The sequence below is a fragment of the Ophidiomyces ophidiicola genome (assembly GCF_022830035.1).
Source record: "Ophidiomyces ophidiicola strain CBS 122913 chromosome Unknown scaffold_31, whole genome shotgun sequence".
Lineage (NCBI taxonomy): Eukaryota > Fungi > Ascomycota > Eurotiomycetes > Onygenales > Onygenaceae > Ophidiomyces > Ophidiomyces ophidiicola.
Genome location: NW_026054671.1, coordinates 15,743 through 40,715, shown reverse-complemented (window position 1 = coordinate 40,715; position 24,973 = coordinate 15,743). Strand labels below are relative to the sequence as shown.

The following is a 24,973-nucleotide window of genomic DNA, read 5'->3' as shown; positions in this document are numbered from 1 at the left end:
ACACGCATCATCCGCTCTCCTTGTAGTGTATATCTTTTAGGGAGGTATAGGTAGGATTTATATCTTGTTCGGGGCAGGGCAATGCGGCATAAAAAACTTGCAAAATACTCCCTATTGCTCATTAGAACAGTCCTCAAAACCTAGCCAGCCATATACAGCCACAAAGGCCAGGTTTTTGCTTATATAGTACTTGTAAAGAGACGGTGTTGAGTAGAAGAAATAAACATACTGGACCAATCTAGTTTTCTAGTCCCACAGCCTATGAGCAGAAACGAAAGGAACAAGAGGGCGGAATTTTTGAAAAGTAGACCTCTGGCAGAGCCAATGCTATGCCGGTCTCCTGGACCCGAGAAGAGAGCATCTCAAAGAGAGAGGAAGAGGCGGTCCCTCGGTCACTTAAACGTATCATCCTGAGGTTCCATAAAAGCCTTTTGATATCATCCGGCCAGGCTTGGTGCGCATAAGAATCTGGTAGATATATCCATTTTGGCTCTATGAGCCCTCCAAGGCATTCAGCTCCCTGGTTACTGGGCCAAAATTCGAATGCAACAACCACTCCCACACAGCAACAAATCAGTACTAGCGCGTTATCAAAATCACGGGATATACCGCAAAGGGAAATGCATATAGAACACAATCAGCTCGCGAACACAACAAACCATTCGCACAGAAACTGAATTTTGTTATTTCTGTGACCTCCTTTTCATTCATCACTGTCCCTCCTATGATCATTTCAAGCTTCTAAGAAGCTGTTGCTGCCATAATAAGCAGTCACAGCTTTTCAGAAGCCGTGAAGATCACAAACACGGGCGTCTCCTGTTCTTTTGTCTCCTTTTTCTGTCTCCTTCAAAACATCTGAATTATTTTCCCCCTGTTTCAGAAATCACAGCTTAACATCTTAGCGTAGGCTGTCATTCAAGATGAATACCCTTCCTAGATTCTACCGTACTATCAACCAGCTCACCACGAATGAGACAAACGAGGTTCCGGCGAATTCTGGTATTTCAGGAGACCAGCAGCCTTCCTCCGCCCAAGGCCCGGACATGCCACGCCAGCTTCTCAATTGGGTTCCGATTGTCATTGAAATCATCTGTGCCCCTGAGCATCCTGGAGTCAACGGTGGCAATGGCCGTGAATTCAGCTTTTTCGATTATATCCCTCGCGACATGATCGGCCGCAAGCTCGAGTCCTCCAATATTCGCTGGGAGCCAGCTGGTCGCTATTTCGCCGGCATCCGCAACAGGTATCATGACATCGTCTTGAATTCGCAGACTTGGGACTGCCAGTTCTGCGGCGATATTTCCAAGTATTTGTATATGTCGGGCATGCCACGCCTCATGGAGGTTCGCAAGTGGTTTGTTTATGCCATTCCGATTTGCCGCACTGTTGGCGCCTGTGATCGAAAGGCTGTCGCCCTTGTGGATAAGATTTTCAGCGAGCGATTCCCAGATGTTGCGATCCCGGATGGCCCTTGCTGTGAGGTCTGTGGGTTTATCAACAACCTTAAGTGGTGTACTCGCTGCAAAATGATCCAGTAAGGCACACCCTTCTCGAGATTATATATGATACCTAGGAATTCTAATATATACCCATGCTATAGGTACTGTTCAACTGTGTGCCAGGCACATCATTGGGCAACCCACAAGAGGGACTGTAGAATGGTTGAACGTGAGAAGGTCATTGCAAAACATTAAGCAGTAAGACACAGATATCCACATATGCTGCTGCCAATACTGACACTAGCATATTTATAGTACAAAATGAGCCTTCCATAAAAAGCTTAACGGCAGTTGAAGGGTCTTTGACAGCTTTTCTGTGACATCTTCTTGACTTTCTCTTAGTTTCACTTTCTGGAGGTATGGAATGGATAAGAGCCGTTTTTTGTCAATTTCATTTGAATAAGGTTGAGCGATGGGTTTGTCTGCTTTATTAAGTAGATAATCAGTTAATCCTTCTGTGTTTCAAACTGCTGTCCTAGGCAGTTCTGCTATTTCTTCAAGTTGGATGTTGAGGGATGCACATACCTAAACTCAGCTAGTTAACCTAATTAATAGTACCCGGCGATTGGCTGACTAATTTATTACTAATAATCCTAGTTGTAGGCAAACAGTTTGGCCTACAGAGTAATTTTCGAAGACCAGACCTTAGTAAATACGAAGTCTTAAGTGAATGGCATACCGCCTGGTAGCCAGTGATGTTTTGGCAGGTACGGAAAATGAGGTAGGATAACTAAAAGTAGACTATCAACAGTCAAAAGGCAGATAGGCGAGAGCTTTGGACCCCGAAGAAGGATCTAAATATGCACAGAAAGAGGGAAAATGCAGATTCAAATAAAATATATCCATGATGCTGTCGCTAATGCCAACGCTCCTTCCATGCAATCTCCCCATAAACATACAGATAGAAAGAAGAAAATACGTCTTAGCATGCCTATTATTAGCTGCTGGCGAGAGTAGACATTAGCCAATGTTCCTAGAAGTTTTTACTGCTGCCATCATCGGCTAGGCACATTTTCATGGCTTGTACAAATTCATCATATGGGTGTGTCGCACACCACCGGTCTTTGACCTCGTAGGTTCGCCGTTCCCACTCCACAGTATCGTCTTTCCACTTAGACAGCCCCTCATCATTCGTTTTGCGATTTACATCGATTTGCTCAAGGTATGGCTTTTTTATATCCTCGGGTGCATCGCGCCACATTTTTCCTAACGACTGGCGGATTTCATCACGGGGGGCCCTGGCTTCGGAATTACCTGTCGCCTGACGGTGGGCATCGTCACATTGTGCCTTGCAGACAAACCAGTAGTCTTTTTGATACAGAAGAAAAGGGTTTAGTGGTTGTTTTCGCGGCCTTGGTTTTGCAGGCCCTAGTTCTAGGACAATAGCATCCCACATTGCCTTGTCATAAGCTTCTTTGTAAAGGACATCGGCGACGTTTGCCTGTCGACCAGGAGATGCCACCATTTTCCCTTTGATGTTATTTATATTGGATGGAGGTGCTTTGCGTTTCTTAGAATTAGCTGTTGCTGGTTGGGAGGATACGTTAGGGGGCGTTATAGTGGGGCCACCAGAAGGCACTGCATCTTTGGGCAGTACAAGAGGGCTGGGGACTGTAACTGGTCCGACGATTGATTCAAAAACTTCTCTTGCAGCACGTAATCCAGATAAATATGCACCATGTACCGTGGCAGGGTGTGTACCGCACGTTGCTTCTCCAGCAAAATACAGATTTCCAATGGACTTCGCCATGAGATCGTAATCTCCTGGTAAGGCTTCTGCAGCCACATACGAATAACTGCCACGGGAGAATTTATCTTGGCCCCAGCGAGTAATGATTGTCTCCAGAGGATCGGTCACAACTGTATTTTTAAAGACACTTCGAAGTTGAGACATGACATCGCGAAGAATCTCTGAATCCGAAGAATGCTCGGCCTGGTGCGCGGAATCCCCCGCCATCAGAGCGATAAGCATCGGCAGGCCACTCATCTTTATGCAGTTCCAGAATAAGTAGAACTTGCCGCGCCCAGGGGCATAATCTGCTTGGGATAGACTACCCGAGATGGTTGGCTCACGTAGGAGCCCAATCATATCCCTTTCGATGTCCCAAAATGGTGTTTCAAACACTAATATCACCTTATTCATAACACCAAATCCTAATCTATCGATAGCATCTAGTTTCCAGGATGGCAAAGCGGGTGAAAATGATATGGATTTGCTTTTCAAGACACCAAGAGGAGCGGTGAGAACGACTTTATCTGCCGTAATTACCTCACCATCGGCAAGGTGAATTCTGGCTTTCGCTTTTGGCACATCATTTTCTTTAAAGCAAATCTTTGAAACTATCTTGTTGGTGCGTACATCGAGCTTCGTAGGGTAAGACCACAAACCCTGTGGAACTTGTTGATATCCTCCGATAATCTGCGCATGTTCACCCTCGAATTCGTTGCCCATATCCTGGTCCCAACCTGATAAGCTAAGACTCCCGAGATTGGCAGCATTGGCGTACTCTAGGTTCGCGTAGTGCCAGTTGAGCAGCCTCATGTCTTTTGGGGTCAACGGTAGGAATTCTTGACACTGGCGGATCGCTTCATCCATAATAGCACCAAGTGTTGGGGTTTCCGATCCTTTGGCCATTTCATCCAAAGAAATCGTAGCGGAACTGGAGATACCATCGCGCAACTTCCACCCCATGGCCTGGTATGCCAGAGCAGCAGGAATTTCTTCAGTAATTTCAATATTGGCGAGCTGGGGGGAGACCACTGGTTTGATATCCGCCGTTCGATGACCCACCCCACGCCGAAGTCTTTGCGCTGGAAGCAGCATATCTATTGTCCCAAAGGCTGCCGCATCTTCATACTGTTTGATTGTAACGCCGTCATCTAAGAAAGTATCTCGTCCAGAGTCTAGTAATTCACGATTGCCCTCAGCCGTCTTATTAATCTTCGTTTTGTGGCGATACGTTCCAGAGCGATTGAGAATATCATAATAAAGCTTTTCGACCATAGCATCCTGAAATTCATCCGCAGGCTGGCCATCAGAGTCATGTATGGTGGAAATGTCTCGTAAGAGATGGTATCGTAAGGCTAACTGCGCACGGATAATGGGATCTAAAGGATTCCCGTGGTCAAACCCTACAACAATCTGAGCCCCCATTTCAGCAGTGGATCGTAAACCAGGCTCTAGGACATCTGAGTTTAGAGATTTCAGCGGATGAGAGTAAATACGGCCACCAATTCGCCGTCGTCCCTCAAGCACAATCACTTTTGGTGAAACCGAATTCTCATCCAGATTTTGAAACAAATTCTGCACCTGTCTAGCACATCCGAGACCAGCCATGCCTGCGCCTATTATTACTATTGTTTGTCGCTCTTTTTTACGGGCTCCTTTTAAAGCACTGGGATTCTTTGGTATGTCGACACAACCGAAATTTATATAACCACCGCGTACAAGCCAGTTATAAGCAACAGAAGCAAGATTCATCCATCTCCAGTCCTTTGCGCAACCAAGTGCCTCTTCTTTTGTGACGCTAAGCATAGGGTTTCGGGTCCATAATCGAAGAATACCATTTCGAATAGAGAGATACGCTGTGACATGAAGGTGACAAAGATGGTCTTGTAGTATCTCCTGTTCACCTTCATGAAGAGCGTACGGGTTTAATCGTGAGGCATGGGCTGCAGCCACACACTGTTGAGCATAAGCCGACGAGGACAATCTGTAAGGAATTGACGATCTTGGGCGGGCTTGGTTAAAAATAGCCGGTTTCTGTTTATTCTGGAGCGACAAGTGTTCCGGTGAGGGAGTAGGGGGGGTACCGAGCGTGAACCCACTTTGAGCGTCTGGGGTAGTAGGCTTGTCAATGGGAAGTGGTGAGATCAAAGATGCCGAAGTCATTGATCTACTTGGAGTATACGGGATTTCTGAATCCTGAAATGACCTTTGTGAGTCCTCAGAACTATCGCCTCGGTCACACAAAGGTTTGACGGGTAAATTGGAAGGCCAGTGAGAAGTAAGTGGTCTATTTTGTGTTTGTTTATGTTCCTCATTCTTTGACTGGCATTGCTCTTTCGGTCTCTTAGGGGAGGTAGTGCCTGCTGGCAAGCCATGTTGCTCAAACGTCTCATGACCCAATTTGGCATCTGACTCGGTTTTGATTAGCAACCTTTCTGATTCAACAACATTGGCCGGCTCCGATAAAGCTTCGCCGTTATTTAATGCACTGCCGCCTATGCCAACCATTTCGGGGCAAGCAACAATATACTCGAATCACAGTAGGGAGGTCGGAGAATCTGTATGTATAGGACTTAGGTGTAGTATGAATAACAAGGCCGGCCTATCAACACAGTTGAAGGCTATCTTTCTTCTTTCTTAACATTAACGGCCTTATTGAAAATTGGATAACAACGCCATTCTTGTGCGCTAAGTCTGAGAAACTCGCCTGACGCAAGATGTTGTCGGGTCTGCTTTGGCATGGGATTAGAAAAATGGGGCTTCCTTCTCACAATGATCTAAAGATCAAAATTAGATATTTCAATTCTGTGCAAAATTGATTGGAAAGAAGTCGTAGTGGAAAACATAAGCGTATATGAAAGGGGTTGGGGGGTACTTACTACTTGCTTCGAATGGCGCTTTTTAGCGGAAAGGCGTAGAGACCAGACCGACCATCATTCAGGCGATAGCTATGGAGTTACATACATCCTTCAGCTTCACAAAGAATCTGTGTCGAGACAATTCCACTGCATAAAACCCACCAGGTCCTCTTCTACTTCACGGCAGTTCAACATGGATACATAGGCCCCCTTCGCTAGGACCCGAAATGTTACATAGACGTCGTCCCCAGCGTACATTTCAGACTGACATCGTCTCGCAACGTCTGCCCTTCACTGCACCCAAATCATGCCACTTTCACCCACGGACCAAAGACATAATATAAGACCTCGGGGCTCGGCAGCGTATTTGCGGCCCTGTAGGAGATGTTCTTGATCATATCCATCTGATATTGCCGGCTTTGCATCCAATGTGTGGTCTCGCTTGCAACCCACTTTAGCTTGTGGAAGAGAGGAAAACCCAACCCCATAATACATAATATGCATATCCGCTTGTCTTTGTAGTGCGCCTAACCTCCATACTACTATATGCTAATACACGTTCAGTTCTACGATTTCCCGAGCTCCTTTTTCACCTACTCCCCCTAATGAGCGTTACCCGAGTGCGCAAGATATGCATATATCTGTGTCGGGATTGCATATGTGTTCGAGACAGTAACATAAACCCCACATTAGTAACGATCGGCCCTCATAATACATACTCCCTTATTTCCAATACAACCTGAATATCCTCATTTTGACTACAGAAACCAGAGGACATCTTACTCATAAGCGCTAGAAAGCATCCGCAGAAAGTGTAAATGGCTTTGTCTTACTCTCTACGAAATGAGTATAACAAACGCCTTTGATCACCTGTTTCCGAGGCCTCGATAAGGTGTTTCTGTACAAATCGAGTTTTGGAAATTAAGAAATTGCTAGCTCACTGCAAATCAATTGAAGAACTATATATTGCAATAAAATTCGCTCCAATGTAGTCTAAAAGCATGTATACCCTGCCCTAGTTAAATCAGTCAATTCCTATATCCTATACACCGTAAGTGTAAACCAGAACCGTGTGGCGTCAAGTCCGCCGATGTAAACTATAAGTATCATCTATCTCGCCGTCCCCTTCCCCGAAAATGTCAGAATCATTATCTGTGAGCTCGTCCTGATAGCCTCGAGTGTCTATTGCTACGTGGTCATTATCTATATCCCTCCGAAGCTCGCGTTCTTGATCTCTGAAGCCGATTTGCTCTTCCTCATCCCGATCCAGCGGGCTGGATGCAGCCATGAATTCGTCAGGATCATCAGCGAAGGAGCCAGGCGGGGGCAGCTGTGACGGATCGGAAGCTGCTTGCGCGAGAATTGCCCGTTCTTCAGCCTCAAGTTCAGCAGCACGAGCGAGGGTACTGTGAGTATATTTGTTAGTTGAGAAAATGTAACTAGGCGGGATATACTGAGTACCGTCTATATATATACCAGCCAGTAAATATTCCAATGCAGACGCCGATAATAATGCTAGTGATATTGATAGCTTTCGGGATCGCACCCATTTTTTCTCCGCTCTGGGCGAGAATGCGAAGCCTGCTGCCAATAAAAGTTGCCACAAATAATTTTGGAGTTATTATGGCCGTGGCAAGACCATACATGAGTGGTTGCACTGTAGGAAACGTTGATATTGCTCCATTGCATACTGAATACGGTAGTGGACAAAGTCGGATCATGCACAGAAGCTTCAGCCCATCGTATTTTAAGGTCAGGGCAAGAGCTGCGAAGCGCTTATCATGTTTGATAATGCGATGTACGAATTCAGAGAATATTGTGCGAGATAGTATAAAAGCACATGTTGATCCGACAACTGTTGCTGTAGCGAATACTATCCAACTAAGCAACACATTAGCAATCTGATAATAGCACTGAAGAACACTCGTAATATACCCTTTCCATATACCAAACAAATAGCCACATACTGTCCCAATAGCAGACCAGCCAATTAGGGGTGGAAAGGATACTATAAACGTGCAAACCCATAGAACAAAATACACCAGAGGGGATTTCTCCCAGTCCGAGGCAACGGGTTCCAGCCATTTGAATATATGGCCTGAGAGTATCATAAATCCAACAGTAAATGCCGAAACGACCAAAAACGCAAATATAGTCACAACCTTCTGCCATACTGTCAATTCTGTCCAAAGGTCGTAGAGCCGGATATAGGTTCTTCTAATACGATTAATGGCCTTATCACGGAATCCGACGGACGCCACGAGGGAGAAGGTGGACGAAGTACGCCTACGGCGGCTGAGACTGGAGCGTGGCCGGCTCCATGGTGGGCGAATTGGTTCTAGGCCAGGGGAGATAGATTGCTCTCGAGATAGAGGTGAGGCCGGAAGCAGCTCAGCGGCATCTAGGTGAGAGTGCATGGGCATTTCTAGGTGAAAAAAGCGGCAATTGATATTGACGCTGTGTTATCCAGCCTCTGTTTGAGAAGGCAAGTTAATTCTTATGCCTGGTCATCAGTTCGCGGTGTTCGTGGGCGAAACGGCTAGTTAGTTGATCAGCTTCCGGAGTACCCGGTAAGTTAAACGCGAGGAAATATCACCGCAGCGAGGCAGGGGTCAGTACATTGCAACTGGAAGGAGGAAGACCGGCCGGAGAATCATATATCAGCCGCAAATTGAATGAAATGCGGTGTTCGAGCAGGTATGACGGTCGAGAGATGTCTCGACAGCCCGCCTGCAGCCACAGATCATCACGTAACTTGCTGTGTTGCCAAGCCCGGGCTGTTGTGCTGGTGGCTTAGTCAGCGGGCCGAGCCTCGCTCCCTCGCCGAGTGCATCCGATATGCTTTGCAGGATTTTTAGCCGCAGGAGAACGCGCAGCCAGAGAGTGGAGAAGCAGAGACTATATGGTTCACCCCCAACATCCGTCTTGAGCACTCCACAAGGGTGGTTTATAGTTAGTTTAACTACGGAGTACTCTGTACAACAAGCTGCGTTCCTTTGTTGCGACCAACCCGATCATCCATTCTCTGCCTGCTACTCACCCTAAACAGTATCCCGCTCGCTTCTACTATGCCGCCGGTCGAGGCATCGCCTGCCAGACCAAGACAAAGCTGAAGAGCCGTATATCGTTCGAAGCACGTCTGCTATCCCCCAACGCCGCTGAGCTGTTCTTCTACGCGACACCACACACACACAATGAGAGTTTCACAATATAGTATGAATACAGAGCAATCTGTACGGAGTATTCTGTAGAGTGGCAGCTTAAATGAACTTGGTCGGCAACCTAACTCAATGAAACAAGAAGATGACAGACAATTCATTTCAGACTCTCCAGTCAAGATAGTAGCAAACTTGCTATGTTCTAGCAATCATACTGCGCCCAGATAGATATTATTGGAATATTTTTTGTATAACAATGTCAACATAGTACACTCAACTGCAAATCCCATCTATAGCATATCTAAAATGAACGCTGTTTATGATGTTTTAAGTAGCTTTTATCATCAACCACTCTACACAGACCATATGGTAGCTTGTTAAATTGAGTTAGCTAAAGTGTTGCAATGATTCCAGAATGTACCCTGTAGGAGTTACTAAAAATGCACTGGACAAAAAACATGTCAGAGAAACCCCTAAATAAATGCAGCAAGTTGTTTTGATCTGGGTTGTGGCGGGCCTGTAGAGAGTTTCCTGTGTTGACTAGAGTTTGGGGTGAGGTTGAGGTGCTGGTGCTAGTTGGTTCACTAAGGCTGAGCAAACAGACCTTGAGATTCACTACAAGCACCACCAGCCTCATGTCGTTGTTTTACTTCATTCAATAACTAGACAGCACTGTTTCACTGTTGCTGTGGTTGTTGCCGCTTCACACTTTTCTTTTGATATCTTCAGCTCTTTCTTGTACATAGTCTATCATGTAACACGTCGAGTTAGGTGGCCATCCTTCACCTCATCTCATCTTCTGATCCCCGCCCGAGCTTTTATTTATATTTCAAAATGAGCATTCATCTATCATCTTGATTTAGATCAACATCTTTGTTTATGCCTTTACTTTTACTAACCCTATAGCTGCTCGAATCGCCCCTCAGCAGCCATGGTTGCAGAGGAGATCTTTGAATCATGCTTGCCTGTTCTCAACGATGCTGATATTGACGAGGAGGAAAAGGCAGAAAGACTAGAAGAGTTTCTGCGCGACAAGGCTCAGTTAGAGGGAACAGCTCTAGAGAATGCTGTGCTGGATGTCCTCTGGCGCCATCGCAACTCCCTGAAGGGCGGCGCCTCGCCTCCCCCGCTTCGACATACTGTCATCCGCCGCTCTTCGCCTGCATCGTGGCAGCTCACTCACTCATCGACTCCCATATCTTCCCCGTCTACCAGTACCGCTGCCCTCTCCGGCTTTCCCGTTCCGCGTGGTGGCTTTCCCCGTACCCCTCGGTCCTTGACGGCATCCCCCTTTACGTCCCCTCGCCCCTCACCTCGCCTTGCGTTCGTTCAGCCAATTCCCCACAGCCCCAGCCTCAATGCATACGAATTTGCTGAAAAAACATCAATACCGGAATATGGTGACCTAGGGAGTGATAATGTAGATTGGCTGGTGAACGAAGATGCCAAGAGCACTGTGTCGTCTACCGCCCTGAGCGGCGCTGCTCCGGAGTGGGTAGCCCCAAATGATATGAGTCCATATGATATATTACGATCTGTTTTGGGCGACAGGAATTCAAACGATGACATTGAGGCGGCGCTGGTGGCCAACGGTTACGATCTTGGCGCGACGATAGCTGCTTTGACCGAAAAGGACGCTGTGAACAATACTGCAACCTCGAGCAATGAAGGCAGAATTCTGGTTGGGAAGTCCATGGCTATGGAACTTTCACGTCCTTCGACGCCGTCAAATCAAACCCGGAGCCCGATTGTTTGCAAATACTGGTTATCCACCGGCCAATGTCTTCGCGCGGACTGTCGCTTCAGTCACGATTTGACAAATCATATCTGCAAGTAGGTTATACTGTCTACCCACTCTGTCTCTAGGAGGCTTACACATGCGTAGATACTGGCTGGTGGGCAATTGCCTTGCTGGAGATGCCTGCCCTTTTTCCCATGACCCCTCCGCGTTGGTCGGATGCCTCAACTTTGGGGTGAATGCTAACACAACCTTTGGCTCTTCGGCGACACAGTCCCAGCAAATGCTACATCCGCACGACAACTATGAGGCTTTCCCAGCTTTGCAGCAAGCGATCGGTGATCAGTGGCCTACATTCTACCCTCAAAAGCCTTCAGCTCAGTTTATGCCTAGCTCCAATCCACACCACCGCGGAGTTTCTCCTTCTAATGTTCGAAATAGAAATAGCCTGCTAGGTCAATCTTCACGACCCCATTCACGACCAACTAGTCGACATCAACAGCGCGATTCCGCCGGATCTGCACTGTCCGTTGATGACCCGGAGATGTTTCCCACCCTCTCATCACTGAATCCAAAGGCCTCGGGCAAAAAGCACCATGGAAAACGTGGTGGACATAACCTCACCCGGGACGGAAATGTTAATAAGGAGGCCTCACAAAACTCTATCGCTGACGTAGTTCGAATGTCACCCTCCTCAAACCAACGCAAGGGTACACCCAAGGCCATACGTCCTGTCAATGATAATAACGAGAGTGTCGGTGCTTCTCCTTCAATACCTACACCCCAACATTTGCCGTGGCTTGAAACAGGCCCTCGTACTAATCAACTATATGTCAAATGTCGTGTGGATGCGATCACACATGGTAATGTCAGAAATAAGTTTCTTCAAAGGTGAGGACTAACTCTTTTAAATCTTTATCTTCAACTTGTTTCTTACCTCATTGTAGTGCTGCTCAAGCATGGAACCGTAACGACGCAAGGGCTGCAAAGGCTTTGTCCCTTCGTGGCCAGGCTGAGAATGAGGCGATGCGCCGTTGTTACCGTGAAGCTGCGCGTCACCTTTATGACTCTGGCATTAAAGAATTAGAATCCAATCCTGACCATGAACTATACGTTGATCTACATGGATTCCATCCCGGCGAGGCAATTGAGCACCTAGAAAATACCCTTAAAGAAAATGCGAAGGTGAACCGAAAACTTCTCTATGCCATTACGGGTACTGGTCACCACAGCAAAAATGGAAAGGACAAGATCGGAAAAGCTGTAAAGAATTGGCTTACAGACTGGCAATACGTATTTTGTGAGTTCAACGTGCCGAGCGAGCGTGGTGGGTACATCGGAGGAGTGCTTGGTATAGATCCCACGAGCAGCGACCGGAGCAAAAGGCTTTCAAAGATGAATGGAAAAGATTTAAATGAGGATAAAAAAGCCCTTCAGGATGTTAAGGACAGCCTCGATGCTGGATGCTCCACGATGGCCCCTAAGATGGGCAAAATACAACTTTTGAAAAGGGAAGAACCCGAAAAGAGATAGAGGCCTCCCTTGGCCTGATAATGGTTACCTGGCGCGTCGGCGCCCTGCCTTTCTGGCGGTTTCTAGCCGCCTCCTTCAGATTGGCTTTCTCCATAAAGGTTTTGGTGAAAATCCTCACCCCTACCTTAGTGAAAGTGTCGAGCTTAGAACAACTGCCCTCGGAGTAATTATCGAGAACAGCAGTTGCTATTTTAGAGTTGCCATGTAAGGCCACTGAATGTCGAAATAGCTTATGTGATATGACTCTCAAGACTTTTCTTTGAATATCATGATTATTTGGTTGAACCCGATCTCCTCTATCTAGTGCCTATAGGCTGCTTGTGATAATTCCAGGTCATGGAAGTGTTGTATTCGTTAGAAAGTTGCGGTCAACGCCGTGTGGTTTCTGTTCGGGATAGTTATATGTCACCGCGGGCCATAGCTTAGGCGACGCGAGACAATTTTAAAAATGCCGTTGGGTACGATACTTTATGGCATAATGAAAACTTATTGAGGTTCCTGGGCTTTCCACTCCTCCATGTATGCTGTAACATCCATACCACACTCTTCTGCCTTTCTCACGATAGCCCTGGCCTTTTCAGCTACAGGGACATCAATCATTTTGCCATCAAGCGTCCACGCTCCTCTTCCCTGCTTCGAAGCCTTATCATCTGCGATAGACACCCGTACTGCCCATTCTAGCTCCTTTCTCCCTGGACTAAAAATATCCTGCACAACGGATATCTGTGAAGGATGAATGCATTGCTTTCCATTGAAGCCTAGTCTTTTGCCATCTTCTGCTTCAGACCTTAGAATATCGATCGCTTGTTCCTGCTTTGGATTTGTTCCGGCTTTGGCGCCATAGGAAGTACATACAAGATCAATCGTGGAAGGAAGATTGTGTGCTCGCGCGGCTGTAACAATGGCGGATCTAGCATAGAGAAATTCCGACAGAGAAGGTGTACGGGTAATACTTAAATCAAGTGCGAAGTCTTCAGCAGCAAATATTAGGCCAGATAACAGAGTTGACGTGGTACAGATTTCAGAAAGATTTGTGAGAGATTTGGCACTTTCAATGAGAGCCAAAATGGATATAGGCGAACGGGGAGTGAAAGCCGGGGCGGTAGAACGCGCATGCTCTACCATATCGTGTATGAAGCGAAGATCAGAGGCGGAGTCGACTTTGGGAGCCACTATCGTAGACAGGTTGGGCGATTTCAACTGTACGTGTTACCGGCAACTGTCAATTCTGCAGCCCTGGAGCCCAGTATTGCCCTCGAGGGCATACACACCATTTCTTGTAGATCGCGTTCTGCTAGGCCGCTGCCTACTGAATTGATCCGTACGGCTCGCTCTCTGATTCCATCAAACTTTGGCTGGTCCATCTCGTTTCGAACCATATTGCGCGCCGCATCCTTTTGAGATGCCGTTACGCTGTCTTCCAGGTCGTATGCAACGCAGTCAACGACAAGATTTCGTGATTTTTCCAGCATTCGCTGGCTTGAGCCAGGCACTGAAGAGAGTGAAATTAGCTATTTGCAATGCTTTGCAATTGAATTGATATGCGTACCGTACAAAAGGGCCCGGCGAAGGGCTTGTTTTGTGGCCATGTTGGTACCACTTCCGCTTCCCTGTCTTTAATTCTCGAGGCCGAAATGTCTAAGTATAGCCGGATGAACTAGTTATATATGTAAATTCGAGAGCCTAGAGCTCTATGGAACGGGTTAAAGCTTCCCCACACTTCGCTTCTCGGCTTGACGACGATGCTGACATAACTATGTAGCTAACTTGCCAGGAACTGCCAGCGACGATGAGAACCGAAATAGACGGGTGAAATGCCGGGCTTCCCAAATTCTCAGCTGTGAAGTCCGTGTCTTAAGTGCACTGCCGCTAAGCCCACTGATTTAGTATGTTTGTACATACATGCTGTACATACATGCTCTATGTCTAGGTCTGAAAACCTTACGAAAGTAGGAAAATTATATAGCTAGTGAGAAAGGTAATAGATTAATTAAAGAAGAACCTTAGACATCACATCTGAAGCTCGTCCTAGAAGCTAAATAACTGCAACGGAGTATTCTAGAACCCCTGTTTAAAAAAACGATATGTTATTAGAGGATGGGTAATAGAAAGACAAGATGATTGAAATAGGTTAGTTAGCTGGATCAAAGATGGTCAAGGTAAATAATTCCATGGCATACCAGTTATGATTCCTAGTGTTTGGCGGATGATGACAAAATAAGCATAGAAGATCGCTGGAATTCAGTCAACGACTGTACACTTCTTTCCAAGTATAGGCATTCCTTGTATGTATTCATGTACCTAACGTAATTTCATAGGTGCCATCATACAAGATGGCGGTCGGGCGAGCTCCTCTTCCGATGGCTAAAAACCAAGGTGGATTCTAACAATCCTGGATATTCAGGAGCTCAGCTTAGGGGTGTGCATTTTTGTATATTCTTCTATGGGTTAGTAGACTCTGGATTAGTCAGTTTCCACGCATTTAGTGCCTGCCGCACTTCGTCTTTGTTGTCGGCTGAGGCTAGAGTTTCTCTTGCCAGATTCTGTAATGTTTCTGCTTTGGCCCGGAAATCTTGGGAATGGACCCAGCCATCGATAGGAATATCAAGAGAGCTAAACAGCTCTCTATAATCATCCCAGGCATTCTTCTCAACTTCATGCAACGAAATATCATGTGGACTAAATGCTATGGGGCACGGGCGGTCTGCATCGCCCACTAATTCATTCCAGTTCTGCCACACTTGATGCATCATCTGTTTGAAAATAAACAACCCGTCGTCTTCCCATGTAGAGCCAGCAAAATCAATAAGTTGCTGTCTGATCGTAGCATGGGGATCAGATAGGGTCTGAAATATGTCACTATCAAAATATTGAAATTTGGAAACGTAAAATCCCTGTAGCTGCGATAGTTGATACCTCAGAAACGTTTCTTGCTTTTCATTCTCGGTGAGGCCTGCCGCTGGTGGAAGATCGAAAAGACGAGGACCCTGGGATCGCAAAAATTTTGGTATTTTGCTTTGAACGAAAAGAGGAAGGCTCATGCAACCTTGCCAATCAATAATGCTGACTATTTTACTATTCTCAACAAAGATGTTTCCAAGATGCAAATCAGAGTGCCAAAGCGTAGCTCGAGATAACTCATTGCCTGATGGTATTATGTCTGGCAGGATTTTCAAATATTTCTCTAGGAGATGGATATGGGAGCTGGGAGATTCTTGGCTTGTAGATTGTCGTAATGGATCAGATACATTGCGTGGTTTTGCAAACCTGCGGATCCAGTCCATTTCACGATTTGCTATACCTTCAGCATATGAGACCGGGGACGACCCTAATAGTCAAAAGCTGTCAGTCATATAGTTAGCAGTAAGTTAATTCCACCTGTTTTTACATGGTCCCCTGTGTTTACCCATATGTCTTCGCTCAGCTTCCCAAAATTGAAGTGCAGCAGAAGGGCCAATGCAAAACCGACTAGGAACGCCTGGGATATTATGGTAGCCATTAGTTTCGCCGCGATAATATAAGCTACCATAGTATTTAAAGTCTACAAAACAGATATTTGCCTGTATTCTGACCATCTGAGAGACTAAATCCACTTTTTCAGGTATACCCATGGACAGCCAAGTTTTCCCCAGTTCTTCACCTTGAGCTTTTTCCATGATAATGTATTCCGTTCCAACCGGTTGGTCCTTCTCGCCACTCCAGGCAAGCACCCGTGGAACTGGGATATCAAGCTCATTGCGAAGAAAGTCAAGGGTTGCAACCTCGCTCGCTGTTGCTATTCTGGGGGGTAGGTAAGGGTTGGGGATTCTTGCAACAATTTGGACACCATTATCCATTGTAAGTAAAAACGCCTTATTATATGCGCCCTCGGGAAGCTTGACCATCTGGGTACATGTAGCGGCATTGACAGAACTTGCTGCAATATCCTTAAGCTGCTGGACGTTAAAAGGCTGATAGCGTTTTCGTAATTGATTTGCTTCATCCCAAAGCCAACGTCCTGAAGTGTACTTAAAGAATGTGTGGTCACTAGGATATTGCGATCCCACAGAAGCTGCAGCTGTTAGGTGGGACCTTGTCTATACAAGGACTTGAGCGGAGCCAGCTTACTGCAGGACTGGGTATGATATATTTTCTTTGTGAGATCACAAAAAACTCGCCTCGCACGCTAAAATACGTGCCTTTGTGAATTTGCCAACATCGTATAGCCAAGAACTTTGAGAAGGAGCCAAAAGCCCTAATACCGACTGATAACTAATACGGCCTCTATACCCCGAGATCCATGCCGTTTTCACTCGAGCTCATCTCAAGTTTGTATTTTCTCTGCGCTAGAGAGTTTTATATTTGCTGCGATAGTGTGCAGTCCACAAATTAATCTCATCAATATTTCAACATTCTCTTTGCTATTGGCAGGGGTTCACAATTTTGAAGACCCTCATCATTCTTCTTATCTCAGAATGTTTGTGTTTGGAAATTGAGAATTTCGGGGTACGGCCCGTTCGGCGAATTGGCACGGTCACGTGCAAACTCACTTAATTATACACTTCTGGTGGGAGCCTCGATGCTTCCCAGATGAGATTATCTCATTGAAAGCAGCCGTAGTACTCCGTATGCACAGGGGAGTCGCAGGCGTTCACTAATATGGATCAGCTGCAAGCTGGCGACCTGAATTGGCGCCTTAGTGCGCATCCTATCACACTATTATTCTTCTTAAGCTTCAGAATAGGTGCGTGGCCATTGTTCCCTAAATGGACTTTCTAAAAAGGTTACTCCTAATCGTGGCTTTGACTGACTGGATTTTTCGAATTAGGAAGCTTACTGATGTACCTATTTGGTGTCTTGTTTATTGATGATTTGTTCGTCAGGCCCTTTCCTATCAATGTTTTGGACAGGAGTATACACGGCTACCTGGAGGACACGTATTGATATCACTTTCTCACAGCGTCCTCGTTTTCATCGCTACGCTTCTCTTTCTCTCAGCCGATTTCTATTACCTGAAAAATATCGCTGGTCGTAGGCTAGTCGGACTTCGATGGTGGAATGAAGTCAACACTGCTACAGGAGATTCGCACTGGGTTTTTGAAAGCTCAGATCCCAATACGCGATCCATTAATGCTACGGATAAGAGGTTCTTTTGGATCAGTCTGTATGCAACTCCGGCGTTGTGGATTGGATTGGCCATTCTGGCTATTGTTAGGCTACAAAGCGTCATCTGGCTGAGTCTTGTTGGTATGTCTCAATTCCCTAACTACGACGGCTCTGGCTCTAACTGAATAAATAGCAATTGCGCTCATCCTCACCATCACAAATACGGTGGCATTTTCTAGGTGCGATCGCTTTAGCCATGCCTCAAACTTTGCAAGTAGCGCTTTATCAGGTGGAATTGCAAACAACATTACACGGGGTATGTTCGGAAGATTATTCAGATAAGCAGTTTTTACACACCTTCGACTCACCCTACAGCTTATTGGGGCATTTTCCACGATCCAAAATAATTTGCTGGGTTCTATAGAGCTGTTTTACTACCGAGTGATTATATTGGACGGGGCGTTTGGTGTTCATGACAAGAGTACGGTTTTTTCAGGGAATGTATACTGAAAACCGCTGCGTTTATATTCATCATGTTGTCTCTTATACCAATTTAAAATCATATCCAGGCAAAATGTATGTACAAAACGCAAACCCACAACTTACTCCGTACACGGATTCAGATCCTGGCCCGCTGTATGTCAGAGAGAAATTTCAACTCCTGCCTAACAGCCAAATCTCTGAGGATTTCTTCACTACCCCCACCGACGACGAACACCCTAACATCACGGCTGATAGCTTCGATCCTCGCCCCCCTACCGGCCTTGTTATAGCCAGCTCCTCCAAGGATCTGCTGGGCCTCTCGACACACCTTCTCCAAACAGCGAGTGGACATTACCTTCAGAAGTGCTGTCATGCCCCCGACGTCAACATCTGTATTGTGTCTCTCGTTTTGTTGGATAGTGTAGGCAAGCTGTTCTAGAAAAGCTTGACAAGGCTCAATGAGCTGGCCAAATTTACTAAACTTAGCACGAATAATCTGGTTCTCAATGAGAGGTCGGCCAAAGGTCTCGCGCGACATCGCATAATTAAACGCATCTTCGACACAAACGCGGGATAGGCGAATGCAGGCTGCCGCCATACCGAGTCGCTCGGGGTTGAAGTCTGGTTATTTAATTAGCTATGAGATGGGTTGTGTTGTGCAGTGATTGGGATGACTCTTACTAGACATGATATACTTAAACGCTTCATTCTCCTGTCCAACCAAGTTTTCTATAGGTACTTCCACATCATCAAATTCCAAGAATGTAGAACCACTAGCGTTGACTCCAGAGTTATACATTCTCCTTCGAGAAACCCCTTGTGAAGCCAAAGGTATAATAAGTAACGAAATTCCGCCACGGCCTGGGCCTCCGGTTCTAACAGCAGCGGTGCAATAGTCCGCAAAAATGGCGTTTGTGATCCATTTCTTCGACCCGTTTACAACATATTTATTTCCAACCCTCTTGGCGATGGTCTTTATTCCGGAGACGTCAGACCCGGCTGTGGTCAGAAAGAGTCAGTCCTCAGCTACATTCATGAGACGGGCCGGAACAAACCATCAGGCTCAGTGATTCCCAAACAAAAACGAATTTCTCCTCGAGATACCCCTGGCAAGTATTTTAATCTTTGTTCTTCGTTCCCAAAATTGATAATTGGGGGGCAGCCGATGCCATTGCCGGCATTCATGCCCCAGAGGATTCCAGAAAATCCTACCCTTTTCAGCAGATTAGCACTGAGACAGAGATACCAATAGTTGGAGTTTGTATATACCTTGACAACTCGTCATTAACAACAAGAGTGTGGAATACATCCCATTTCTCTGGTTCAATGCCAGCGGGCATGGATATTCCGCCCATATATTCCCGCTTCGTAGGCTTTACAATAGCAAACCCTTTTTCGACATATTTTCGTACGGCCTAAAGAAATGAGTAGGAATTAGATCGTAACGTAGAAAGGGTTCAAGCTTGGTACAATCTTTAATCTTGATATTGACATAATAATCTTTATTTTAACTCCAGATCAGTTGGATTTACCTCATCAGGGACTTGACCGACTCGCTCCCATTCCTCTGCATGTGGCATCAAATCGTTCTCAACATATTCGCGTACAAATTGACGGAGTCTCTTATGGGAGTTGTCGTAGTATGGCGATGAATTGCGGTAGTGCCATAGTGGCTCGGCGAAAGGAGCGGTGGTTGTCATCGTCCAGAATAACAAGAGAAGATGATATATCAAAACAATTCCAGAGTCTTGAACAAAACGCTTCGGTTAGTAACCTCATTTACAGTGCCAGGGCAACAGTGTGTATTCTCTTTGTCTTTGATAACCAACCAAGGGGGTATAATACCCGGCAGTTTTAGACACGAGGTGCAATGTGGGAACAGGTTTCATTCAATCCTTTTCGTTAGCCGGCCGAGTACCGGTGATAGCCAAGGGCATCAAATGCTGAGCAAGCCTCCATCTCCGCAAGTAATGAGGGTAGTTAATGGCGGCTTAACTCGAGCCTCGGCAAGGTGGTGGTTAGCTTCGCGTTTAAGTTATCAGGCCAGCCTGGGAATCCATGGTCAGAATTGGCAACGGATCGGAACATCACAGTTCTAGTGACGGAATTGACTGTGGATGTAGGATATACGTATGTATGGAGTACGCACATTGTAATAATAACATAGGCTACTCCCGCATCGTAGGTTGCCGGCACGATCCCTGGTGTTTTCGAAGGCAAATTGATATTTTCAACACCCAATGCTGCGCCGTCGCGCGACCAGAAAGACGGAGATAAACTCGCCGGGGCCGTCGTGAACAAAACCAGGCGTTTCATCATAGTTATGTACGATGGCGTGTGAAGGTCGGTTCCGATTTGGAAATTGTCTCTAGACCAGGCCGAATCTCAACGCCATCCCTCAACCGAGCCGAAGGGGCGGCGATCCACGGGCTGTCACGACTCCCAACGCAAGCCAGTAGTGGGACTTCGTTTGGGGCTCCTCCACCAGGCACCTGGCTGGCAGGGAAATGGGACGGTTCCTCCCGTTGCAGCGCCCAGGGGGGCTCCCAGGCCCGGCTGCAGGAAATGAGCTCCGGCAACCCAAACGAGAGGCGCGAAAAAAAAAAAACCCTGCATTTTTGGCGCCGCTGGCACCCACGCTGTCGGTGTAACTAGGTAATGGGCCCTGTCAGGCCGGGGTTGGCAGCACACCCCTATTACGGGCATGCTTGAACGAGGCGCCGAAGCCGGCTCGTTGGCATCGGTCACACGCTGGGTTAGTTACAGGTGCGCCTTTGTGGCTCGCGTGTGCATCCAGCTCGGCCTGTCTCGAACTGATATCCTAGCCGACCGAACGCCACAGCTGCAAGGGTGGCCATGGGCTGTTCACGATGCAGATATGCATCGAGCCGTCGCGGAAACGAAGAGCCCACAGTACTCCGTACTCCCTTCATTGCCTTTGTCTAGTATCTTTGAAGTTTACTAATAATTGTACGAAGTATAGGTCTTAATCTGCCAACTCCGGTCAAGCCAACTGCAACTCCAGTCTCCTCATTCTCTGAAACCCTAACCACTTTTCTTTGTGCAAGTCTTGCTTTGTTGAGGTAGCGTACATATGCATGGAGTACACACATAGTTGCATACAAACGGCGGTGTGTTGACAACCCGTATATTTTCTATGAGTGGGATACCCAAAAAAGTTCCGGCAACCAGGAACTGGCTCGTTCTTCAGATGCTCATAGAGATGGTACCGGCGGTGTTAGACCGGAATTGCAGTCAACGAGTAGTTACCCTAAACCCTCTCGCAGGGGCTATTCCTTCACTATGCTTCCCTCATTGACTGGGTCAACATGCCTTTTGGGCCGGGTGTTTAGTGGGCTACCTGTCATATACTGAAGGTTTGAAGCCTACCATTCCGCTTGCTTGTTCTTCAAGTATCAATATATCGCATTGGATTATCGTTATATTATTTCTTACTATTATTTGGCCATAAAAGTATGGCACACCTACATACATACCTTGAGAATATTCCAATGTCAAGACCAAGCTTAACTGTTGCCTAGTTACGTCGTGAATTGCACGGAGTATTGCAAGTTGATGTGTTGGCGGACCTTGATAGTCCATACAAAATCAATAAATCTACTTTATCAAAGTATTCGAAATACAGCCCGTTTCTCATTTTCATACCAAGTTGTTACTGCTTCCCATGTCATGAAAAGCAAAGATACATGGCGCAGGCTATTTCTTCAGTATCGGGAGCTCAGTGCCCTAGTATATGATCAGAACAAAGGCATGTTGTCCAAAGCCCAGCCTCGCATGCAACAAACCGATACATAAAACAGAGAAAATAGGAGGGAACCGCCTGTCTCACTGGTATGTTTGTAGGAAAACATAAACTCGCGTGGGCTGTTCGGTAACGAAAAGCAGCTGGCAAAATTACAGAGTTTCCCAAAGGGGTAAGGCGGCAGGTCTGATATTGTTCTCACTTCTATGCCCACTTCTGTTGTTTCAACCAACATCATCTCCTCATCATAGTTGCTTATCCATCCAGAATTGTCATATACATACCCCCAGAAGAAGTTTAACGTGTCTTACCAAGCCTGGTCTTCTGTAAGTTCCTGGCCTTCATTCGGCACAGCCAACGTGCATTCTTGATGTGACTACCTTGAATAGCACACGCGATCTTTATCATAACAAAGGCAAACATCCTAACTAACCTGACAGTCAAAATGCCGGGTAACTGGAATGAAAGAGGTTTGTCTCTATCTTGCTTGTATAACTTGCAATCCTGATCTTAGGGCAGTGGGATTCATGTAGTCATGAGCCATGATTTTTTTCTGTTTGCCAAAGACGCAATGTAAAAAGAGACAATTGGCTGACCAGATTACTGCAGGCGCGGCCTGGAACGCCGGCGAGGGCGAAGGAAACTGGCAAGAAGCTGGTTTTGACAATGAGAATAACTATGCAGAGGAAACTGGAGGTATTGGCCAGGCTGAAGGGTCTGGAAATGACGGTGGCTGCCGCAAGTACGTCGAACGTACTTTTATAAGATAAAGGATAGCTGACTTCCATTGAATTTCAGCTGCGGACAGTCTGGACATTTTGCCCGCGAATGTCCTGAGCCACGCAAGGCCTCTGGAGCTTGTTTCAACTGTGGTGAGGAGGGGTAGGTCATTCCACCATTAAGCAACAATGAGCCAATTTTAATTCGAGAAAATACAGCCACAATAAAGGAGATTGCCCGAACCCTCGCGTTTTCAAGGGCACTTGCCGCCTCTGCAATACAGAAGGCCACCCAGCTGCAGAATGTCCTGAGAAGGGACCTGAAATCTGCAGGAATTGCAAAGCTGAAGGTAATACAGCTTAGAACACTCATAACACGAAATTGTGACCTAAAAATATGAAAACCAAGGCCACAAAACCAAAGACTGCACAGAAAACCGAAAGCTTGATCAAAATGATATTCCCGATAAAATGCCCGAAGAAGCCTGGAGCATGATGGAAAAGGCGAGCAAAGAACGAGATCTAGAAGATTTCCGCGATGTGAGTATAGTTCTGTTCAGTCAACCACTCTCAGGCTGACACTCAGATCCCAAGGCTTTTAAAATCTACTCTAAAGCAGCACCTCTAGCAACGTTTGATGATATCGAGAAAGGTCTGCGCAAGGAAAAATTCAACGTTTACCTTATTGCATTGGTACTCCCCCCCCCCGGCCCATTCAATGGCTTATCTCTGACACGCTAAATGGAAAAGGAGAGAGAAATTGGGGACACTCTGATCTCTATTAACCTGCAGGGGAAACTAAATTGCAAATATGTTGTGGGCTTCTACTTCAGCGAGAAACCGCAACGTGCGAATCTCAAGACACGTTGGCCAAGTTCTCCTGAAGATAATCTCAACCGTCTTGCCGATGCAGGTTTTCCTATGGATCGTCAGGTTCCGAAATGTGACAACTGCGGGGGTATGCAATCTTCGAAAACGAGACTGGAGGGCGTTGTTTGCTAATCACATCAATCTTAGAAATGGGGCACATCCGCCGTAGCTGCAAACAGGACCGCGCCGAAATTGAGAAAGTTGAAGTTAAGTGTGTGATTTGCAAGGAGGCAGGCCATCGCGCTCGTGATTGCACCCAGCCTCGCAAGGAAAGATCTGGCTGCCGTAACTGCGGGTGAGTGAAGAAGTATTCCATGTCGTCGGAGCGTAAAACTAAATAAATACAGCCAACCTGGGCATAATGCCAAAGACTGTACAGAACCCCGATCTGCCGAAGGCGTGGAATGCAAGCGGTGCCAGCAAGGTATGTAATTTCGGTCTCAAGGTAATCCCAGGAGAATGCTGAAAGTGCAACCAGTTGGTCATTTTGCAAAGGACTGCCCCGAAAAGGGTGATGGCAACAGGGCGTGTCGCAACTGCGGGTAAGTTGCCTCCCAGAGGTCGAAGTATTTTTTCATTAAGGAGTGGTATAGTGCGGAAGGGCACCTTTCAAGAGATTGCGACAAGCCGCGCAACATGGATAATGTTACATGCCGGAACTGCGAGAAAAGTATGTTTGTACCTGCGCATCTTTTCTCCTGTTATGAAGCCGATTGCTGATATCCTGTCGTAGCTGGACATCTGAGCCGCGAATGCCCCGAAAAGAAAGATTGGTCAAAGGTTCAGTGCAGCAACTGCAAGGAGAGTGAGTAATAACGATAATGCCGTGATGAGATGAATTGTCTAGGACTGACTGTTCGTAGTGGGCCATACGGTCAGGCGCTGTAAACAACCGATGGAGGGCGGAGAGAGTGGAAACGGTGGGGAGTACGGCGGGGCTCATGGTGGGAGCTACGGCCACGGCGGAGGCGGACAAGATGCCTGGTGCGAACCCTCTGGTCAAGTCGGAGGATGGCCCAACGACCAAGCCAACACTGGCAGCAGCTGGTGAAGGGGTTGGATTCTGACTCAGAATTCGTGCGGCGCTCCTGTCCGTGTTCGCGGGAAAAGATCCACGTTAGTGCTGCAGGTCGATCGGAAGCTTTGTTGAAGCATTGTACTAGGGTATCTCTCGTCTGCTGCAAAAACTTGAGCCACCAGGCGGAAAAAAATGTACTGTACATACAAAAACAGAGAGTGAAGCTCTAGAGATTCCAGGCAGAGAATGCAACACATTTCTTACATAATCAGATTCTTTTCTTCCACGACCCGCGACGGTTCCACGGCCGAGCAAGCTGCACAACAAGGGCGCGACAGTACGGTACCGACCGCAGGGTCCGGGCTGCTTTGCAACTCAGAAGAACTACTCTAACTGCCTTCGAGAAGGAACATCCGGACTTATGCTGCTTGAAACCTGTCGATCCTTGCGCCTCTCGCGCGGCGTCGCCCGAGGTCCCAGCCGCCATGTCATATGCCCATGAACCAACTCCCTGCCGCCA

The 24,973-nt window shown here is 46.7% G+C and overlaps 9 protein-coding genes across 9 annotated transcripts; 4 read left to right on the top strand and 5 right to left on the bottom strand.

Annotated features, from left to right (window-relative positions):
* Nucleotides 1-920: 920 nt before the first annotated feature.
* On the top strand, nucleotides 921-1,538 carry LOZ57_005695 (uncharacterized protein; the record flags this gene model as incomplete). The annotated part of the gene is made up of 1 exon (XM_049254722.1): nucleotides 921-1,538. The coding sequence occupies one exon, from the start codon at nucleotides 921-923 to the stop codon at nucleotides 1,536-1,538; it is 618 nt and encodes a 205-aa protein (XP_049106239.1).
* A 934-nt stretch (nucleotides 1,539-2,472) lies between these two features.
* Nucleotides 2,473-5,736, bottom strand: LOZ57_005694 (uncharacterized protein; the record flags this gene model as incomplete). Its single annotated transcript, XM_049254721.1, has 1 exon — nucleotides 2,473-5,736. The coding sequence occupies one exon, from the start codon at nucleotides 5,734-5,736 to the stop codon at nucleotides 2,473-2,475; it is 3,264 nt and encodes a 1,087-aa protein (XP_049106238.1).
* Nucleotides 5,737-7,164: 1,428 nt separating this feature from the next.
* Nucleotides 7,165-8,509, bottom strand: TVP38 (Tlg2-vesicle protein; the record flags this gene model as incomplete). Its single annotated transcript, XM_049254720.1, has 3 exons — nucleotides 7,165-7,492; nucleotides 7,563-7,967; nucleotides 8,022-8,509. 3 exons carry the CDS (start codon nucleotides 8,507-8,509, stop codon nucleotides 7,165-7,167), a joined length of 1,221 nt encoding a protein of 406 aa, XP_049106237.1.
* Nucleotides 8,510-10,175: 1,666 nt separating this feature from the next.
* LOZ57_005692 (uncharacterized protein) lies at nucleotides 10,176-12,515 on the top strand (the record flags this gene model as incomplete). Its single annotated transcript, XM_049254719.1, has 3 exons — nucleotides 10,176-11,077; nucleotides 11,130-11,873; nucleotides 11,930-12,515. The coding sequence occupies 3 exons, from the start codon at nucleotides 10,176-10,178 to the stop codon at nucleotides 12,513-12,515; spliced, it is 2,232 nt and encodes a 743-aa protein (XP_049106236.1).
* A 486-nt stretch (nucleotides 12,516-13,001) lies between these two features.
* Nucleotides 13,002-14,104, bottom strand: LOZ57_005691 (uncharacterized protein; the record flags this gene model as incomplete). The annotated part of the gene is made up of 3 exons (XM_049254718.1): nucleotides 13,002-13,715; nucleotides 13,787-14,007; nucleotides 14,065-14,104. The coding sequence occupies 3 exons, from the start codon at nucleotides 14,102-14,104 to the stop codon at nucleotides 13,002-13,004; spliced, it is 975 nt and encodes a 324-aa protein (XP_049106235.1).
* Nucleotides 14,105-14,956: 852 nt separating this feature from the next.
* Nucleotides 14,957-16,713, bottom strand: AIM9_3 (Phosphotransferase enzyme; the record flags this gene model as incomplete). The annotated part of the gene is made up of 3 exons (XM_049254717.1): nucleotides 14,957-15,843; nucleotides 15,922-16,591; nucleotides 16,690-16,713. 3 exons carry the CDS (start codon nucleotides 16,711-16,713, stop codon nucleotides 14,957-14,959), a joined length of 1,581 nt encoding a protein of 526 aa, XP_049106234.1.
* A 440-nt stretch (nucleotides 16,714-17,153) lies between these two features.
* Nucleotides 17,154-17,942, top strand: TVP23 (Golgi apparatus membrane protein tvp23; the record flags this gene model as incomplete). Its single annotated transcript, XM_049254716.1, has 4 exons — nucleotides 17,154-17,238; nucleotides 17,323-17,368; nucleotides 17,455-17,741; nucleotides 17,794-17,942. 4 exons carry the CDS (start codon nucleotides 17,154-17,156, stop codon nucleotides 17,940-17,942), a joined length of 567 nt encoding a protein of 188 aa, XP_049106233.1.
* Nucleotides 17,943-18,219: 277 nt separating this feature from the next.
* Nucleotides 18,220-19,783, bottom strand: LOZ57_005688 (uncharacterized protein; the record flags this gene model as incomplete). The annotated part of the gene is made up of 5 exons (XM_049254715.1): nucleotides 18,220-18,704; nucleotides 18,765-19,082; nucleotides 19,139-19,296; nucleotides 19,353-19,498; nucleotides 19,616-19,783. 5 exons carry the CDS (start codon nucleotides 19,781-19,783, stop codon nucleotides 18,220-18,222), a joined length of 1,275 nt encoding a protein of 424 aa, XP_049106232.1.
* Nucleotides 19,784-22,291: 2,508 nt separating this feature from the next.
* On the top strand, nucleotides 22,292-24,486 carry LOZ57_005687 (uncharacterized protein; the record flags this gene model as incomplete). Its single annotated transcript, XM_049254714.1, has 13 exons — nucleotides 22,292-22,316; nucleotides 22,456-22,588; nucleotides 22,645-22,728; nucleotides 22,785-22,915; nucleotides 22,975-23,105; nucleotides 23,160-23,258; nucleotides 23,316-23,523; nucleotides 23,583-23,730; nucleotides 23,783-23,859; nucleotides 23,914-23,977; nucleotides 24,029-24,105; nucleotides 24,169-24,240; nucleotides 24,299-24,486. 13 exons carry the CDS (start codon nucleotides 22,292-22,294, stop codon nucleotides 24,484-24,486), a joined length of 1,437 nt encoding a protein of 478 aa, XP_049106231.1.
* Between the last annotated feature and the right edge of the window lie 487 nt (nucleotides 24,487-24,973).